General features: G+C 42.9%; 1 protein-coding gene across 4 annotated transcripts in view; it reads left to right on the top strand.

Annotated features, from left to right (window-relative positions):
- LOC132235100 (adhesion G protein-coupled receptor E4-like) overlaps positions 1-21,378 on the top strand; it is a 59,323-nt gene that overhangs the window by 24,538 nt on the left and 13,407 nt on the right. For 3 of the 4 annotated variants that reach the window (XM_059696905.1, XM_059696904.1, XM_059696907.1), the window contains exons 3-10: positions 2,001-2,123; positions 7,177-7,329; positions 9,593-9,633; positions 10,287-10,422; positions 10,909-11,016; positions 11,175-11,356; positions 12,264-12,431; positions 16,154-16,348. In XM_059696905.1, the coding sequence (XP_059552888.1) occupies positions 2,001-2,123; positions 7,177-7,329; positions 9,593-9,633; positions 10,287-10,422; positions 10,909-11,016; positions 11,175-11,356; positions 12,264-12,431; positions 16,154-16,348 (1,106 nt within the window). The remainder of the gene's footprint in view (positions 1-2,000; positions 2,124-7,176; positions 7,330-9,592; positions 9,634-10,286; positions 10,423-10,908; positions 11,017-11,174; positions 11,357-12,263; positions 12,432-16,153; positions 16,349-21,378) is intronic. The other variant, XM_059696906.1, reaches the window with a different exon arrangement.

Raw genomic sequence — 21,378 nt, 5'->3', positions numbered from 1 at the left:
CTGCAACCTACCTCCAGAGTAGGGAAGGCGTCCTTTCATTGGGAAAGAATATTAATCCCTGATGCCTTCTGCCCATTCCTTGGAGCTCCCACTCCTCCACTATCACCATTGTCACCCATTTATTTAGCTCTTGTATTGCACCAGGCTCAATGCTAAGCAAATTGCATGCTCCAACTCATTCAATCCTCATGACATCCCTGCAAAGATAGTTTTGACATTATCCCCACTTGACCAATGGCCCTCTAGAGAAGTAGCTGACTCAAGGTCACACAGCTGGTGGATGTTGGACTTTGCCTGTTTTCCCCCAAAAGCCTGTGTCCCAAATAATTTTGGGAGGTAGTTTTGCCTTTGTCCCTCCCCACTCCGAACCCCCCAAGCAAATCCTGAGCAAGTAATTTATCTGGAAGGTGATCCTAGGAAGCACCATCTGGGAGTGAGAAGTCAGGTTAGAAGGCAAGGAGCCAATATAGGGTCCATTATACAGTGAGTTACATGTGGGCAACTGGAGCTTGATCCCATGGAGACTGTTGGACATAGTAAGAAACATGAACCTCACGGCTATCTCCCCCAATTAAACATTAATTTCCTGTTCCCCTTCCCCCAGTCCTTGGCACCCTCCATTCTACTTTGTCTCTATGAATTTGACTCCTAGTGGCCTTACGAGTGGAGCCATATAGCATTTGCCCTTTGGGATGAGCTTATTTACTTATCACAATGTCTCCAAAGTTCATCCATATTGTAGCATGTGTTGGAATTTCTTTTTTTTTTTTTTAATATATATTTTATTGATTTTTTACAGAGAGGAAGGGAGAGAGATAGAGAGTTAGAAACATCGATGAGAGAGAAACATCGATCAGCTGTCTCCTGCACATCTCTTACTGGGGATGTGCCCGCAACCCAGGTACATGCCCTTGACCGGAATCGAACCTGGGACCTTTCAGTCCGCAGGCCGACGCTCTATCCACTGAGTCAAACCGGTTTCGGCTGGAATTTCTTTTTTAAAAAGCTGGATAATATTCTTGTGTGGATGGACCACATTTCATTTGTCCATTCACCCGTTCATGGGCACTTGGGTGGCTTCCATCTTTTGGCTACTGGGAATAGTGCTGCTGTGAACATAGGTAAACAAATATCTCTTGAAGACCCTGCTTTCACTTCTTTTGACTATAGCCCATGAATGAAATTGCTAGGTCATATGGGAATTCTAATTTTTTTGTTTTTACTTTTTGTTAATCCTCACCTGAGGATATTTTTCCATTGATTCTTTTTTTTTTTTTTTTTTTGAGAGTATGGAAGGGAGGGAGGAGAGAGAGAGAGAGAGAGAAGCATCAATGTGAGAGACACATGGATTAGTTGCTTTCCACACACACCCCATTGGGGCTGAGGATCAAAACTGCAGCCCTGGTATGCACCCTTGCCTGGGAATGGAACTCAAGATGCTCTGGTGCACAGGCTGATGCTCTAACCACGGAGAAACACTAGCCAGGGCAGGAATTATATTTTTTAGTTTAGAAATTGCGAAACTGTTTTCCACAAGAGCTGTACCATTTTACATTCCTATCAGCAATTCATTAGGGTTACAATTTTGCCACCTCCTGTTCTCTGTTTATTTTTGATAATATGATAACTGGTTTTATTTTAATGCACTGACTTCTGTCAGTCATTGATTGAGAGAACTACTTCTGTGGGGAGAAAGCATTGCTACTATCATGTGGAGAGCCAAGAGGACTCTGGTTGCCAAAGATAACCCCAGGCAAAGAAACACAGGTGCTGGAGAAGTTCTACTGTCAAAAAAGTGGTGTTGGTGGCAGAGGTGGGAGGAGGTTTGGGCACTGTGAGCATGTGTGTTCAGTTGTGGGATGGGTGCAAAAAGGACGCCAACAGAGCTATTCCCAGGAGGACATTCTTTTGACCAGAGTCTGGTAATCCTAGGTGCTCAATGAATATTTCTTGAGTAAATGAGTAAACAAATGAATGAAAGGATCTTGTGTTCTCTGCAGCTTTCTGTCATACATGCCCTAAAAATGCCAGATGCTTCAACAGAACCCACTGTGCTTGCAAAGATGGGTATCAGTCCATGTCTGGAAGGAGGTACTTCACTGAATTTTACGAGAAATGTGAAGGTAGGGTGCAATCCACATTCATCTTGGCATTTGGAAGGGGGCAGGGACATCCTTCTATATCTCATTCCCTGAGTTACCTGAGTTATGTAGGGATGCTAGTGCTGCAAAGATACAGCAATATTATAAGACTAGTGGCCTGGTGCACAAAATTTGTGTGTGTGTGTGTGTGTGGGGGGGCGGCTGTCCCTCAGCCCGGCCTGCACCCTCTCCAATCTGGGACCCCTCGGGGGATGTCCAACTGCTGGTTTAGGCCCAATCCTAAACTGGTAGTCTGACATCCTTCTTGCAATCTGGGACCACTGGCTCCTAACTGCTCACCTGCCTGCCTGCCTGATCACCCCTAACCACTCTGCCTGCCAGCCAGCTCGCCCCCAACTGCGATCCCCTGCCCGTCTCATGGCCCCCAACTGCCCTCCCTGACCAGCCTGCTCACCCTCAACTGCCTCCTCCTGCCAGCCTGATTGCCCCCAGTTAACCCCCCTGCCGGCCTGTTCGCCTCCAACTGCCCTCCCCTCCTGGCCTTATCACCCCTAACCGCCTCTGCCTCAGCCCCACCACCATGGTTTTGTTCAGAATGATGTCCAGAAGGCCTCCTGGTCTAATTAGCATATTACCCTTTTATTAGTATAGATAGTCCCAGAGTCCTTAAAGAAGTTCCTATCCCTATGCATCCTCCTGCTGTCATTCTGATGCTGACTTGATGATCCTTGGTTTTTCTTTAGAGGAAGGTAGAGTTCCCAGGACTTTGGGCTCTTGAAGTCTCAGCATTGGTTTTATTTTTTTTTTTTTAATATATTTTATTGATTTTTTACAGAGAGAAAGGGAGAGGGATAGAGAGATAGAAACATCGATGAGAGAGAAACATTGATCAGCTGCCTCCTGCACACCCCCTACTGGGGATGTGCCTGAAACCAAGGTACATGCCCTTGACTGGAATCGAACCTGGGACCTTTCAGTTTGCAGGCCGACACTCTATCCACTGAGCCAAACCGGTTAGGGCCAAAATTCTTTTTCAATTCCACTAATTCTAAAGGTCAATTTGAATATCGAAGAAAAATAGCACTCCTGAATATCTGATTGGTGGAACTGAACATCTTATGGATGGCATTAGTGTCAATGAAGTAGGTGAAGCATACAATGGTAGACTAGGATTTGTTTTATTTTATTGTGGCAAAATATACACAACATAAAATTGATTTTTAAACCATTTTTAGATGTATCTTTCAGTGTCATTAAGTACATTCACAGTGTTGTGCAGCCATTGTCACCATCCATCCACAGAACTTTCAATCATCTTCCCAAACTGAAGCTCTGTTCCCATTAAATACTAACCCCTCATCCCCTCCTCCAGCCTCTGGCTTCCACCATCTACTTTTTGTTTCTGTTATTTTGTTTCCTCTTAGGGTACTCCTATGAGTGGAACCACAATACTGAATATATCTTCTTTTTTTGTAAAAAAACCTTTTTGTTTTGAAATGGTTTTAGACCTAAATAAAAATTGCCAAAACTGCTCAGTTAATTCCGTATTTCCACCCCCCCACCCCCCCCCCCACCCCCCACCCCCCACCCCCCCGTTCCCCTGAGGTTAACCAAAGACATGACCACAGTACAATGATCAAAACCAGGCGATGCTATTAACTAAATACCAACTTTTTTCAAGTTTTATTAGTTCTTCCCCTAAGGCCCCCCCCCCCCCCCGCCCCGCCTTTTTTCTGTTCCAGGAGCCATTTCAGAATCCCACACTGGCCTTGATTGCCATGGTCCTTAGTCTTGTGTAACCTGTGACAGATCCTCAGAGTTCCTTGTCTTCTGCGACCATGACACTTTGATAGGACACCATAGATGCCCTTTTGCACTTTGCTTTTTTAGCTTAAATGTATCTTAGAATTTACTCCAAATCAGTTCATAGAGATTGTCCCCATTTTCTTTTTTTATAGCTTTGGGACAAACCATAGTTTATTCAACCCTCTCCTGAGCATGGGCATTTAAGTTGTTTCAATGTTTAGGCTGTTCTAATATTTGTGGAAGTATGTCTTTAGGGTAAGGTCCTAGAAGTGAGATGGCTGAGTCAAGAGGTAAATCCATATGTAGCTTGATTAGATATTCCAAATTTAACTCCAGAAAGGCTGTACCAATTTGTGTTCTCACCAGCAATGCCTGAGAGCGCCTGTCTTCCCACTGGCTCAGCAGAATGTGTTGTCCAATGATTTAACATCTAACGGTTATCAGGTTCTAAAGCCCCATGTATATTTAGGTCTATTTCTGGACCTTTAGTCTCTTCTACTAGCCTATCTCTTCATCCACCAGTATCTCATCGTTATTTTGTTTTTGTGTTAATCTTTATTGAGGATATTTTTCCCATTGATTTTTATTTTTTTTATTTTTTTTATTTTTTAATTAAATCTTTATTGTTCAGATTATTACATTTGTTCCTCTTTTTTTTTCCCCTCCATAACTCCCCTCCTCCCAGTTCCCGCCCCACCCTCCGCCCTCACTCCCCACCCACTGTCCTCATCCATAGGTGCACGATTTTTGTCCAGTCTCTTCCCGAATCTCCCACACCCCTTTCCCCCCCAAGAATAGTCAGTCCATTCCCTTTCTATGTCCCTGATTCTATTATAATCAACAGATCATTCTGTTCATCAGATTATTTATTCACTTGATTCTTAGATTCACTTGTTGATAGATGCATATTTGTTGTTCATAATTTGTATCTTTACCTTTTTCTTCCTCTTCCTCTTCTTAAAGGATACCTTTCAGCATTTCATAGAATCCTGGTTTGGTGGTGATGAACTCCTTTAGCTTTTCCTTATCTGTGAAGCTCTTTATCTGACCTTCAATTCTGAATGATAGCTTTGCTGGATAAAGTAATCTTGGTTGTAGGTTCTTGCTATTCATCACTTTGAATATTTCTTGCCACTCCCTTCTGGCCTGCAAAGTTTCTGTTGAGAAATCAGCTGACAGTCGTATGGGTATTCCCTTGTAGGTAACTGAGTTTCTTTCTCTTGCTGTTTTTAAGATTCTCTCTTTGTCTTTTGCTCTTGGCATTTTAATTATGATGTGTCTTGGTGTGGTCCTCTTTGGATTCCTTTTGTTTGGGGTTCTCTGCACTTCTTGGACCTGTAAGTCCATTTCTTTCACCAGGTGGGGGAAGTTTTCTGTCATTATTTCTTCAAATAGGTTTTCAATATCTTGCTCTCTCTCATCTTCTGGCACCCCTATAATTCTGATGTTGGTACGCTTGAAGCTGTCCCAGAGGCTCCTTACACTATCCTCGCATTTTTGGATTCTTTTTTCATTTTGCTTTTCTGGTTGGATGTTTTTTGCTTCCTCGCATTTCAAATCATTGACTTGATTCTTGCGCTCCTCTGGTCTGCTGTCGGGCGTCTGTATAATATTCGTTATTTCAGTCCGTGTATGCTTAATTTCTAGTTGGTTCCCCAATATAAGATCGAGGGTCTTATTAGTTTTCGTGTAGATCTCATTAAGTTTATCGGCAGCTTCTAAACAGTTCTTGAGAGACCTTAAAAGTGTGGTTCTGAACTCTATATCTTCCTTTGACAATTTTGTCCTGTTTCTTTGTCTCCGCATTTTGTTATGCTTCCTTGGTGCACCCCCTAGTGGTCTTTGTTCGAAGTCTTATAGTTAAATCTTGATTGTTGTAGCTAATTCCAGGGAGGGTTTGACCTCCAGGCCAACTGGCTGTGAGAATCAGCTGTGTCAGCAGTGAGAGAACTTCTGTCCTCTAGGGAGGTGCTAATCTAGCCTTTGCCTGAGGCTATCCGGCAAATGCCTCGGTGCAGGGCTTGAGCGGGGCGGGTCGAACAGGATCAACAGCGTGGGCTGGAGAGAGCAGTTATGGCGGCTCTCAGTCCTGTCCCCAGGGGCTCTGCCTCTCTGAGTCTCAGCACCCGCTGCAAAGCTGGGAGAGAAAGCTGCACTCGCTCTGACCGAAGCCAGACAGTCCCGCTTCTCCCGTTTGAGTCTGGGTCCCTAAAGACTCGCCTGTATCTGGAGCTCAGAGTCTGCCACTCCCTCCGGATTGAAAACAACAACCGGGCCCTCCGCCGCCAGCCCACTCCGCGCACTCCGCACCTCAGAATTTGACTTCAGCACTGCGCCTCCTCTGAGTGTCCGTATGCGTTTCTCTTTCCTCCTAGTTGTAGGACTTCCACTCAGCCAGCGTTCCTGTGGTTCTGGGTGATGTCCCTTCCGTTTTTTGGTTTCACTTTTGAAGTAGTTGTTCAAAGCAGCAAACTCCGGCATTAACCTATGCCGCCATCTTGGTTCTCTCCGGATATTTTTCCCATTGATTTTTAAAATATATATATTTTATTGATTTTTTTACAGAGAGGAAGGGAGAGGGATAGAGAGTTAGAAACATCGATGTGAGAGAGAATCAATCAGCTGCCTCCTGCACACTCCCTACTGGGGATGTGCCTGCAACCAAGGTACATGCCCTTGACTGGAATCGAACCTGGGACCCTTGAGTCCGAAGGCCGATGCTCTATCCACTGAGCCAAACCAGTTAGGGCTCCAATAATTTTTTTTTTTTTTTTTGAGAGAGAGAGAGTGTGGGACGGAAATGGAGAGAAATAGAGAAAGGGAGAGAGAGACATTGATTGGTTGCCTCCTGCATGTGTCTTGGCTGGGGCTGGGGATCGAACCTGCAACCCAGATATGTGCCCTTGATCAGACTTGAACCTGTAGGCAAACACTCTAACCAGTGAGCACACTGGCCAGGGCCCTGACTTTGTAGAATGTTTTGATGTCTTGGAAGGCTAATCCTCACCTCATAGTTTTTCTGGCTATTCTTGCACGATAGTAGCAATTGATCTCACTCCATAAAATACTTGTAGATAGTTTTTTATTGGGATCATATTATATTTATAAATTAACTTAAGGAGAATTATCATCTCTATAATATGGAGCCATTTTATGTGAGAATAGATGTCCATTTATGAATGATACTGGGTAGTAGAGATTCCATGGGCAAGGGAAAATAGTATAGTTTTATGAGAATGAAAAATGATATTTTTCTCTTGATTCACAGATATTGATGAGTGTAAGACCGGGCTGGCAAAGTGCAAGCAGAAATCATATTGCAGAAATGAAATCGGAAGTTACTACTGCAGCTGTGTCCCAAATATTCCTATTCTCAACTGGGTGGCTAGTGTTTTTAAATTGAACCATCCAGATTGTTATGGTAAGAACCTCCAGTGCCCTCCAACATGAACAAGGAGGGGCGAGGAAGACTGAGAGTTCCACCAATGCCAGGCCAGGGTAAGAGAGCAGAGATCTGGCCTGGCCCTTGTCCTTCAACCCATCGTTGTAATCTTTTCCCAGGAAATCTTGTTTAAGCCCGAGATATCAATCACCATCTCCACATCACTGCCTTACAAATTTATGTCTCTTTCCCGGGCTTCCAAATCGACACCTCTAATTTTCTGCTGGACTTCTCTACTTGTTTCTTTCTCTCATTCATTGTAACTGTATGTATACTAAATTCCATGAGTTCATACTGCTAGCTCCAATCCCAGTTGAACCCCAGGGCTTGATCTAGCTTTCCTTTTTTCCTTCTTTTTAACTTCTTTCTTCAACAACAAAAAAAAAACCTGGCCCTCACTATCCACAACCTATTGCCTTATTTTTGAAGTCTTGGTGTAATTCCGTATTTTGAGTTAGACTGGATTTGATTTCTGACACTACAGCTTACTTTTGGGGAATGACTAACTTCTTTATGCCTCGTCTGTAAGTGGGAAGAATAGTAGTAGCCTCGACTATACTGGTTATGTGCTGCTGAGTAACAAATGACCCCAATGTTAGTGGCTTAAGACAACACATCTTTATTGGCTCACGGACTGTGTAGGGCAGGAATTGAAGCGTGCCTTACCTGGTCCTCTGCTTCTAGGTCTCTCACGATTACAATCAAAGTATTGGTCAGGGATGCAGTCTTATCTGAAGGTTTGTCTGCTTCCAAGCTCACTCACACGGTTGCTGGCTGATTCAGTTCTTTGAAAACGATTGGACTGAAGGCCTCACGTCAAGAGGCCCTCCCCCCCACCACCACCTTTTTTTCTGGTGGTGGCTGAGAGTTCGCCCTCGTTCTTAGCTATATTGGCCTCTCTAGCTTACTTTGTTACAACAAGCGCATGAGAATAGCCAAGAAGACAGTGTGAACAAAACAGAAATCCTAGTCCTTACTAACCTAACCTCAGAAGTGACATCTTTTCCCTTTTGCTGTATTCTGTTCATTAGAAATGAGTCTCTGAGTTGAGTCGCGGGGGTGGGGGTGATTGGGGTGGGGCGTGGGGGTGAGTTCACACAGCAGAATGTGGATAAAGGAATGTGAAGCAGAGATTATTTCAGAGACTTCTTATCTCACATACTGGGTGAAATACCTTCCTCCAAATTCGTGTCCATTCACAGAAACTGTGAATGTAATCTCATTTGGGAATAGGGTCTTTGCAGATATAATCAAATCAGGATGAGATCATTCTAGATTAGGGTGGGCCCTAAAACCAGTATGACTGGTGTCATTATAAGAAGAGGGAATTTGGACATAGGGACACACACAGAAGATCATATAATGATAGAAGCATAGATTGGAGTTAGGCTGCCATAGACCAAGGGACAGCAAGGGGCAACCATCGGAAGCTAGAAACAGCAAAGAAGAATATATCTTAAAACCTTTAGAGGGACCACAGCCCTGCTGACACCTTGATTTGGACTTGTATCTTCCAGAACCATGAGATAATAAATTTCCATGTGTTAAGCCACCCAGTTTGTAGTGCTTTGTTACAGCAGCCCTAGGAAATGAATACACTCTACCTATCATTATTAAGACATGTAAAATATTTTTTGCACCTGGGAAGGCTCAATTAATATTAGCTGTTATGCTACATAACTCTGTTCTAGAACCTTTTGAGTTCCTTTCAATGAGCTAATGTGTATGATGGCACTTTATATACCATGCTGTGTAGACAAGGGCAAGTATTATTACTGTTTCTACATTATTCATTCAATTATCATCCATTCCTTCGGGAAGTTTTCTCTGCACCCTTGATATTCTGGGGCCTCTTCTGTATACTCCCAACTCATCTCATTCTATTTGTTAACATCTTGGACCCTTGTAATCAATTAATTGTTTGCCATTATTGATTGCCTGCAAACTCTAGAAGGGAATTCCCTTTGTCACTATGTCGACCTCTATTCATCAGGTTTAGCACTGTGCCTGGCTTTTAGTAATTTCCCAATAAATACTATGGACTGAATGATTGAACTGGAAGCCCCATCCTAATTCTCTTTTTATTTTACTGTAGAAGGCATCTGGGACTTCTTAGAGGGAAAGTAGGATAGGATGTGGAAGCAGCAGGGAAGGATCCAACTTGAGGGTGCTTGGAAGAAGGGATGTGAGCCAGGGTGTGTTACCTCCCATATTTGATTCACTGGCTACTTTTCTTTCCCAGAGGGCACTGGTGAGAAGATACAGCCATCAGAGACCATTTGGGTGAGTAAGGTGAAGCTAGGTTTGGGAAACAGCTAATTAGTCTTCCACGTCATTCTTCTGCTGAAATGCTACCCTGTGACTTTTAGGATACAGAATAGGAGTGATTTTGTCCTTTGTCCCAGGGGGGCAACATCTGGGGACATTTTTGGTTGGCACAACATCTGGGGACATTTTTGGTGTTACTGGCATTTAGTGAGTGGAGACCAGCGATGTTGCTAAACACCTAATAATGCCCAGGATAGCTTCCCACAACTATTAATCTGGTCTCAAATGTCAATTGAGAAGATTGAGAAACCCTGGCAAAGGTGTCCTTCAAAGATCTGCATCAAGCATCTATTCTAGAGTCTCATTTTATCCCCTCACCACCTCTCATTCCCTATCTTCCTCTATAAGAAACTCTTTGTAGGTTCTAGATTCCTTCTTTTTTTTTTTTTAAGCCTTCATGTTCTCAAAAATACAATGAAGCTCAGGCTACACTCTTCACAGGGCTGCCAGTAATAAATGAGAAAAGTCATATCAGGTTGCCAGCACAGAACCTCGCTCACCTTAATAAATGTTATTGCCTTCTGGGTTCACCCAACCACACTCATATACATTCCTGATTTTTTAAGTTTATGTAAGAGTCTACCTAACTAGCTTTATTTCTTTGAAAGACAATTCTAAAGAAAAACGAAAGCAAACAGTACATTGCAAAAAAGGCTACCCGATTACTTCAAGGCATAGAATTGACCATATGGAATGAGAGTTTGACTTCTCCAGGAAAGCATGAAAATTCTGTGTTTGATATAGGTAAGAAACATAGAGCATTTTTCCTATGGGGGCGGGGGAGGGATATTTTGTCAGACTTTGCGTTTATATGTCATGGAGAGAGTTCACTCAAAGGATTTTTCCCAAATGCAGAAGGTCGGCTCCAAGGACTATTCCCTTGGAAATCTTTTAGACGCTAAGCTTCTTTTGCTAAAAAACTAAGTTTCCCCCCTCACTAAGTACTTCAGCACACATTTTAAAATTGTTTTTGCCTTTAAATATTCTACCATAGAGGTTGAGCTTGCCTGCCCTAGTTCCAGCTCAGAGTTGGGTGGGCAGTGTGTGTTTCTCAGGTGATTTTGACCATTTAATTCCCAACAGCCAGAGAAGTGGAAGGGAGTACCATCTGGTCTACCTTGTATGCAGAAAATGAAATCACCAGTAAGGGGTCTTTCACAGAAGGGAGTTTTTCAGTTCCTTAGGCATGAGAAATGAGCCAAGCAAAACTCACTTTCTCAATGTTTCCAGTCTATGAAACCAAGAGGTGCAATGAGACAAATAAGAAGACTGTTCTGGAAGCTGGAAATAACACAATGGATATTGACTGCAATGATGCTTTCAAAGGAACCACAAGAGGTACTGTGTCTAAGATGGATTCCCTTGACCTTCAGATTCTAGGCCTGTTGTCTCATTTTTAGGTGACTGGGCCAAGATGTGGGGACTTACAAAGTTTTTTATTCCAATTCACCAGACTATAAGCCCCCTCTAAAGTGATTTCTCTTCTGTTTTCTCAGAGCGTAAAGTTGCGCTTATCACTTACCAGTCTCTTGGGGATATTCTGAATGGATCCTTTTTTAGTGATAGAAGAGGAACACTGGACATAAAACTGAACTCTCGTGTTGTGAGTGGAACCATTGGTGTAAAGGAAAAAGTTTATATGTCTAAACCTGTGTTCCTGACCTTCAAACATACTCAGGTGAGCAAAACCCAGAACTGGTTCTCTATGTGTTACCTTAAATGGGTGTGTTATCAGGATCCTAGCAGCTAACCTAATCCAACTCTGATTACCCAGGGTTCAGAGAACAGACAATAAATATTGAGGCCTCCAGAGAAGCTTTTATTATCACACTAGAGGATCAGTGCATGAAATTCGTACATGTGGGGAGGGTCCCTCAGCCCGGCCTGTGCCCTCTTGCAGTCCAGGAGCCCTCAGGGGTTGTCAGTCAGACATTCTTAGCACTACTGCGGAGACAGGAGAGGCTCCCCCCACCACTGCTGCGCTTGCCAGCCGTGAGCCCGGCTCAGGGCGTCTGGCTGAGCAGTGCTCCCCCTGTGGGAACACACTGACTACCAGGGGGTACTTCCTGAGTTGAGCGTCTGTCCCCTGGTGGTCAGTGCACGTCATAGCGACCCATCATTCTGCCATTCAGTTGATTTGCATATTAGCCTTCTATTATATAGGAAGGATTATGCCTAAAAAGGCAATAGGGGGGGGGGGGTGAGCATTATTGAACCCAGTGAAGGCTAGAGGCATAGAGGAGGGATTGCCCTGCTGGAGAAAGAAGCATGGAAGAAATACCTGGGCTTCTTTAGCTCTCATCTAATGATCTCTCACTAGTTCCTCTCATTGGTCTTACCAATGACAGGCAACCTGGGTAAAGCAGTTCATTAGGGTCAATTTCCAGAGCTCTGAGATGACCAGAGCATGGCAGAATCAATGAGAATAAAGTCCACACACGTGTAGTATAAAACTCTTCACCACACGGGTTCCAGATGATGGGGCTTTCCCAGCCAGTTTCCAACCCAGTGAATCCTTGACCAACCTATGAAGTTAAAATAGTAAAAACAGAAAGAGAGCCACTTTTATGTTATTCTCTTTCCAGCCTGGTGGTGCGAGAACAAAATATTTGTGTGTGTACTGGGAAGGATCAGAGGAGGGAGGCAGCTGGTCAACGGAGGGCTGCACTCATGTGAGCAGCAATGATTCTTACACCAAATGCAAGTGCTTCCACCTTTCCAGCTTTGCTGTCCTCATGGCTCTTGTTCCTAAGGTACCAAGAATCATGGTCCCTTCCTGTGAATCTGAGTGTGTCCAGGAAACTGGGACGTCATCTGCTCCATGTCTTATAAAGACTCTTAAGATGTGGGGTCAAGCAGAAGTAACTTACTTGAGAGGTAGTTCCAGGAAGTACCAGCAGGGGACTGAGGAAGTGAAATGGGAAAAATGACAGAAGCCATGGAAAAAGCATTATCAAGCCACTGTGGATAATTGGAGTTTATGTCCCTCTGGAGGACTCTGGAGGTCAATGTAGTTCATTCTAACTGATGCATAGCCATTCATAGATGAGTGCCTGCTATGCATCAGATGCTGTTATAGGCACTGGAACAAGACAGACAAAGAAATACTAACATTCATGGAAACTACTTCTGAGTGCTGTGTTTTCCAATAGGCTCACCAGCCACATGTTGCTATTGAGTATGTGAAATGTGGCTAGTGTGACCGAAGAACCGAATTTTAAATTTTACTTCATTTTAATTTATTTAAATTAAGAAACATTGTAGAGTTCCATTGAAGACGGTGGAGTAGATGGAGGCTGTGCTCACCACCTTCTATAAGTATATCAAAATTACAACTAAATTATAGAACAATCAATCTGGAGAACCATCTGAAGAGTAGCTAAACAGAAGTCCTATAATTAAAGATATAAAGGAGCCACATTGAGACAGGAAGGAGGGACAAAGACATAAAGTGGGCTGGCCCCAAACCCATGTGTGGTGGTGAGAATCCATAGGATTTCTCAGCTGCAGATGTCTTCACTGAGGAGTGAGGGGTCTCAACCCAATGCCGGGCTTCCCAGCCCAGAGCACCAGTGCTGGGAAGATAAGCCCATGAAACATCAGGCTGTGAAAATCAGCAGGATTCTGTCCGTCCAGGTCAGACAGGATGCTGCTTAAAACCTAGGTGTCGTCTTAAAGGACCCACAAAATCTCACTTGTGGGCACTCATCTTGACCTCTGGCAGAGGGACAGTGGCTTGGGGGCCACCAGATACATACAGGGAGAAACTGAGTTATGTGGCTTCAGGGTCAGGGCTGGAGGGATGACAGCCATTGTCTCTGTGTTGAGCGCACTCCAACATATCCAAACATGAACCTGCATTTGTCTGGTGAACTCCACATGCCCCAACCTGGGGACTCCTTGAGACCCTACTTCACCCAACTCAAGTACGACCTGAGGCTCCTTCAGTGGCTGAGCCTTATGGGCAGCCAGCAGATGGTGGCAGGTCTTTGTGACTTTTGATGACTCTCCCAGGTCTGGTACTGGTGAAAACTGGCCTTGGTTCTCAGTGTGATCTTTTTCATGCACATCCAAGCTTAACACAGGCAGCTACCAACCACAATCACTTTGTAGCTCCTAATAGGAAGCCCTAGGCCAATCATAGGCAGCATCTATGGCCTGCACCAGAGCCCCTCCCAGCGGGCCCCAGAACCAACACACCTAGTGGCCAGCTTCAGACCACATTAGAGTAGCACCCAATTAGCTCCACAAGTGGCACACCCAAAGATGGTCTCGGCAGGCACCAGGATCTGCTGAGGCAAACCCTACTCCATGGGGTCAGCCTGTGGAGAGCAGCTCATGTGCTGTGGTTGTGGCCAATCCTCACGGTCAGTGAGCCTTAAAGTCAATTCATCCACTGACATTTCAACAACAATCAAGACTCAACTTCAATAGGAGGCACACACAATCCACATAAGGGAACTTCTGGAGCACCTGGCTCAGGTGAACAGAGAGACTGCATCACTGGGCCCCACAAGACACCTACTACATAAGGCCATTTTGCCAAGACTTGGACATGTAGCAGATCTACCTAATACATAGAAACAGACTCAGGCAGTCAAATGGAGAAGACAAAAAAAACAAAAACAAAAACAAAACATGAAAGAACAGGAGAAATTTCCAGAAAAAGAATTAAATAAAATTGAGGCAAGCAATCTACCAAACAGAGAGTTCAAAACATTGGTGATAAAGATGGTCAAAAAACTTAGTGAGAACTTCCACAAAGAGATAGTAAGCATAAAAACAGAAACTATAAAAAAGAACCAGTCAAAAATAAAGACTATAATTACTGAAATTAAAAAATAGACCAGAAGGAATCAACAGCATATTAGATGAAGCATAGGGTTGAATCAGCAATATTGAAGACAAGGTAGGTAGCAGAAAACACCCAATTGGAACAGCAAAAAGAAAAAAATAATTAAAAATATGAGTATAGTTTAAGGGACTATACTGGGATGACTTCAGTTTAGCAAGATTTGCATCATAGAGGTACCAGAAGGAGAATAAAGAGAGCAAGGGACTGAGGGTCTATTTGAAGACATACAAATCCAGGAAGTGCAGAGAGTTCTAAACAAAATGAAGTCAAAACAGTCCACATCAAGACATGTCAAAATTAAAATGGAAAAGGATAAAGACAAAGAGAATCTTAAAAGAAGCAAGAGAAAAGCAGTTACTTACCTACAAGGAAGCTCCCATAAGAATGTCAGCTGATTTCTCAACAGAAAATTTTCAGCCAGGTGGGATTGGTGTGAAATAGTCAATAGATAATTCTCCACAGAAGTCATACAGATAGTCAATAGACATATGAAAAGATGCTCAACATCACTAATCATCAGAGAAATGCAAATTAAAAATCACAATGAGATATCACCTCATGCCTGTGAGAATGGCCATCATCAATTAATGAACAAATAATAAGCATTGGCAAGGATATGGAAAAAAGGGAATCCTTGTGCACTATTGGTGGGGATGCAAATTGGTGCAGCCATTAGAGAAATAGTATGGAGGTTCCTCAAAAAATTAAAAATAGAACTACTTTATAATTCAGCATTTCCGCCTCTGGGTATATTTCAAAATATGCCCAAAACACTACTTGAAAGAGACATATGCATCCTTATATTCATTACAACGTTATTTACAATAGCCAAGATATGGATGCAACCTAAGAGCTCATCAATAGATAACTCTATAAAGAAGATGTCGTACATATATACAATGGAATATTACTTGGCCATAAAATAGAATGAAATTTTACCATTTGTGACAAGGATGGACCTAGGGGCTATTATGCTAAGTGAAATAAGTTAGAGAGAGAAAGACAAATACTATATGATTTCATTTATATGTAAAATCTAAAGAACAAAATTAATGACCAAACAAAACAGAAACAGATTCATAGATACAGTGGACAGACTGAGAGATGCCAGATGGGAGGGGGATTGAGGGTTGGGTGAAGGGATTACTATAAATTGGCAGTTAGAAAATAGTTAATAGGTATATAAAGTATAACATAGGGAATGTATCAGTAATATTGTAATAACTATATGTCTATTTTAAAAATAACTATATGTAACAAAAGTTAAAAAAAAGACTAACTAGCCCTGGCTGGTGTGCTCAGTGGTTATAGCATCAGCTTCCACACAAAATGTTCATGGGTTTGATTCCCGGTCAAGGGCATGTACCTGGGTTACAGGTTCAATCCCTGGTCCCGGCCCAGTGTGGGTATGTGCAGGAGGCAATCAATTGATATGTCTCTCTCACATCGATTCCTGTCTGTTCTTATATATGCCCCTATTTTGAAGATGAAAACAGCAAGTCTCAAAGAGCTTCACTCATTCACCTGAGGGCCTGAGCTAGGAAGCCCATCTGACTCTCCATCAGGAACGTAACTACAGAGTAGGAAACTATAACAGGTCCCTCCTTTGGTGGCTCCTAGGCAGATCCCATTCTGACTGTGATCACCTACGTGGGACTGAGCCTGTCTCTGCTGTGTCTCCTCCTGGCAGCCCTCACTTTCCTCTTGTGCCGACCCATCCAGAACCTCAGCACCACCCTCCACCTGCAGCTCTGCATCTGCCTCTTCCTGGCCCACCTCCTCTTCCTCACTGGGATTGATCAAACTGAGCCTGAGGTAGGTAATTTAATCAAATATCCTTGTAATAATCAAATCTATCATCTTGTCTTGAGGAAAGACTGGAAGAGAGGCAATAATCACCTGGGGGGAAATGCAAGAGTCCCGATTTCAGTTCTCCTCCTGTATAATTTTGATAAAACCCATACTTTCTGATGGGCATTGAGCAAAATGATTGCGAGTCAGACTGATGGTATTAGACCGGTAACAAATTAACTCCCCAAATCGGTGGCTTATCACAAGAGTAGTTTACTTTACCTGTATGTATCTGTAGAGGGTGAGCAAACATGTTTGAAGGGTGTCTATCCTCTAACTTCAGGCTGAGAGAGGCCCTTCTGGCTCATATGTGGTTTCAAGATCATTCATTTCAGCCAACTGAAAGGAGAAAAGAGCATGGTGGAGTCCCACGAGGGAGGTTTATATGGGCCACCTCAGGAAGTGGTACATATCACTTCCTCTCACATTCCATGGTCACACCTAACTGCAAGGCATGCTGGGAGATATAGTCTCTGGCTGGGGAGTAATTTCTTAGAGACAAATCTATATTCTAGAATGGAGGGGTGGAGGGAGGCTTGCATTTTTGGTGGACAGTGTCTTTACCACACAACCAGCAGTTATATCTCGACTTTTCATCCTACTCACTACACGATCTTGTTGAAGTGACTTCCCCTTTTTAATCTTCCTCCCTAAAACAAGGGCATCAGCATAGGGCTCTAGCAAGATAGAATGTAGAGTCTGGATTAATCAACCAGAGAACAGTGCTAGCTTTTATTTTTGTCATGATCATGATCATGATCATGATCATATCATCACATCCAGGAAGAATTAGATGTTCTCCAAGGCTCCTTTCAACCCTAAAGACTATGATCGCACTACCAGAAAGTTATGAAAGCACTATTCCCCACCCCCCACACCCCCACAAAAGGCAGTAAAGTGCTATGGTTAACAGTAAGCATGATCTCCGCAGACTGTTTGAGTTTCAAATACATTTTTGTTTTTTATTAGCTTTGTGATCTTGGGAGAAATTTTAACTTCCTGGGCCTTAGTTTCCTTAGTTCAAAACGGGCAGAAGTTGGCCAACTACAGTGCACAGGCTAATTCTGTTATTTTGTAAATAACATTTCATTGGAACCATGACTGCCAACATCCAAGGGGTAAAGAAGATGGACATCTCAGCTCAAGAAGAGAGAGTGGATTCTCTTTTCCTGTTCCTTTTTCTTCTATTCAGGCTCTTCATGGATTGGATGATGCCTTCTTGGTGAGGGCAATCTTTATTACTTAGCTACTGATTCAAATGCTAATCTCTTCCAGAAACACCCTCACAAACACACCCAAAAAATGATGGATAAAATTAACCATCACAGCCTCCCACAGGGCAAGAGCAATGGAGCATTTCTTTTTTTTTTTTTAATTAAATCTTTATTGTTCAGATTATTACATTTGTTCCTCTTTTTCCCCCCCATAACTCCCCTCCTCCCAGTTCCCACCCCACCCTCCACCCTCACTCCCCACCCACTGTCCTCATCCATAGGTGCACGATTTTTGTCCAGTCTCTTCCCGCATCTCCCACACCCCTTTCCCCCCCAAGAATAGTCAGTCCATTCCCTTTCTATGTCTCTGATTCTATTATGATCACCAGATTATTTATTCACTTGATTCTTAGATTCACTTGTTGATAGATGCATGTTTGTTGTTCATAATTTGTATCTTTACCTTTTTCTTCCTCTTCCTCTTCTTAAAGGATACCTTTTAGCATTTCATATAATACTGGGTTGGTGGTGATGAACTCCTTTAGCTTTTCCTTATCTGTGAAGCTCTTTATCTGACCTTCAGTTCTGAACGATAGCTTTGCTGGATAAAGTAATCTTGGTTGTAGGTTCTTGGTATTCATCACTTTGAATATTTCTTGCCATTCCCTTCTGGCCTGCAAAGTTTCTGTTGAGAAATCAGCTGACAGTCCTATGGGTATTCCCTTGTAGGTAACTGGGTTTCTTTCTCTTGCTGCTTTTAAGATTCTCTCTTTGTCTTTTGCTCTTGGCATTTTAATGATGATGTGTCTTGGTGTGGTCCTCTTTGGATTCCTTTTGTTTGGGGTTCTCTGCGCTTCCTGGACCTGTAAGTCTATTTCTTTCACCAGGTGGGGGAAGTTTTCTGTCATTATTTCTTCAAATAGGTTTTCAATATCTTGCTCTCTCTCATCTTCTGGCACCCCTATAATTCTGATGTTGGTATGTTTGAAGCTGTCCCAGAGGCTCCTTACACTATCTTTGTATTTTCGGATTCTTTTTTCATTTTGCTTTTCCAGTTGGGTGTTTTTAGCTTCTTTGTATTTCAAATCTTTGCCTTGATTCTTGCGGTCCTCTGGTCTGCTGTTGGGAGTCTGTATAATATTCGTTATTTCAGTCCGTGTATTTTTTTTTTTTTAATTTTGCAATATTGGGGGACCAGGCGGGCAAGTCCCGAAGGACTTCCACCTAAGCTCAGGCCACTCCGATCTTTTATTGAGGTCGGGGTAGCCTTAGGGTAAGGAGGTATGTCTGGGGTAGCCCGAAGGTAAGGTGGTTTGTTTGGGGTAGCCCTAGGTTAAGGAGGTTTCAATGACACACAGATTAGGTCATAATATCACCCTTAGGCAATTTACATGATTAAAGGTAGGGAGGTTGCTTCAGCTATCATTATCTAGATTAACTGGGTGGTGCACAGTTCTGACCTTTGCTAGAACTTCAAAGGTTACTAGCTTTTGGAGGGTCTCTGTCTAAACTCAGCTAGTGAAGACAATGAATGGTTTCCGGCATCTCCCCCTTATTTTTTCTTTAAAAAATCAAGTATCTGTAGACTAGAAATAAGAGAACAAGTCCCATTTTCAATGTCCAACAGTTCTGAGTCCAAGTTTCAATGTCCGACAGTTCATGTGTACATGCCAGCAATGAGATGCTGGTTCTGGATGGTGGACAAACGGTGGTAATGCAGGTCCGGTCCTTTCTGGTCTGGTCCTGGGCACCCTGCAGTGACGCACGACTGCTGACTGCTAGCATGGCAAGGCGTCTTCACCATCTCCATCTCTGAACTGTCTCTTCTGTCTCTGTGGCTGGCTTTCTGGGATCCGTTGTTACAGGAATCCACATGGTCTTGTAGCTGTTCTCTGAAAGTATACAAACATATTCTCGACCAAAGGTTAAAGGAAAAAACCTTACTTGGGGTCTTTTCTTTAAAATGATCTTTCCTGGCTTACCCTGGCATAATGTGTGTGTTTTCTGGGTGTTACTAACAAAAAAATTTTAATTTAGTTATAAGATCTATTTTCTTACATGGCATTTTTCCACTATATTTTTCCACTATCCCCCTTTTTTTTGATTTAGTTGGGAGGCTTCTTGGAAATTTTATAATGCAGTCTAGATAGCTTTAAATATTAATTTTTGGCACAAAAATATGACTGCTTTAGGTTCATAGCATGATAAGCAATTTCACCACGAAATGAAAAGTTTTGTTAATACTTTTTGAACAATTACTTATTTCAAATTAGCCAAATTTAATTAATTTGAAAACTATTTTGCTGTCAAATATTTTTTTAAAAATATATTTTATTGATTTTTTACAGAGAGGAAGGGAGAGAGATAGAGAGCCAGAAACACCGATGAGAGAGAAACATCGACCAGCTGCCTCCTGCACATCTCCCACTGGGGATATGCCCGCAACCCAGGCACATGCCCCCGACCGGAATCGAACCTGGGACCCTTCAGTCCGCAGGCCGACGCTCTATCCACTGAGCCAAACCGGTTTCGGCAGCTGTCAAATATTTTAACAATAATCTTAATTTACACTGTAAATATTAATGAAAAGGATCACTTTACATCCTTGAGGAGGCTTAAGCATTTCTGTTGTTAGGCTAGATTTAAATTTAGAGTCTGTTAAACTAAGCCTTTGTTTTTCTGGGTACCATTTTCAGCTGGACCAAGTCTCTTCTGTTATTTGGTTCCTGATCTGGGCTGGGCATGGGAAGCAAGAAGCAGCCATGGGGACAGGAGACCTTCCTCAGAAGGGGCGAGTGTTCAAGCCCCTGCACCATTGGGGGGGTGAGGATCTGTGCCCCACCTCTGTTGCACCCCAAGTTTTCTCCTACTGGCCCCCGACTGTGCCTGTCTTAGGTCGCCCCACCCTGTGGAGTCTTACCCGTCGTTGACTACCAGCCATCTCTGGGCCAAGTAGGGTGATGTGAGGTTCAGTTTTGTCTCCTTGATAGCCTATGTCCCTCTGGCCTCCATGCCCAGCAATTGCCTTTGGATCCCCTCGCCTGCTGGCGGGGTCCCGGCATTGATCATAGGGAACCCAGGTTTCTTCTCCAGAGAGGGCCCAACTTATGCCATTGGGCAAGAGACAGATCCATGGTACCAGCTTTCCATGATCTCAGCTTGAACGGAGAGCTCAGGTAACAGCTGTAGACAATTGATTGTGAGAAGAGGAAATCCTCTTGGCAAAAAAGGTCAAGAGAGGTCAATACAGAATGCTTAAGTGCCTTCCCCAGGAGGGAATAAATCCCTTCACATTCTCAAAACATTTGTTTGTTTGGGATAAATGCATAATATACTGTTGTTAAGCATCAAAAATTAATAATAAAACTTTGTAGAATAATACCATATAAGAATATTCTTTGCTCTAGGTCATGACAACTTAAATTTTAAACTCAAGGTTTGGAATGAGGAACCTAGTTTTTAAAAAAGAGATTTACAGAAGCAGAGACAGTATGCTATCTAAATTACAATTTTGGGTGAACACATTATCTAGCGTCTTTGGTGACCTAGGTTAAGCTTAGGCATGTTATCTAAATTACAGTTTTTGGTCTAGAACCCTTGAGTGACCTGGGTTAAACTTAGGCACTTTATCTAAATTACAGTTTTGGGTCTCCAGAACACTGAGTTGACAAGTTAACTGGAGCCCTCTAGCCTTGGGATAGCTGTGCTGTCCTTCCCAGGTAAAGGAAAAAATGTATCTTTTAAGATCAGTATGAAACTATAGTTTTTACCTGAAATGAT

This window comes from Myotis daubentonii, chromosome 5 (assembly GCF_963259705.1).
Source record: "Myotis daubentonii chromosome 5, mMyoDau2.1, whole genome shotgun sequence".
NCBI lineage: Eukaryota > Metazoa > Chordata > Mammalia > Chiroptera > Vespertilionidae > Myotis > Myotis daubentonii.
The sequence above is the reverse complement of the archived record's forward strand: the minus strand, read 5'-3'. Positions and strand labels throughout refer to the sequence as shown.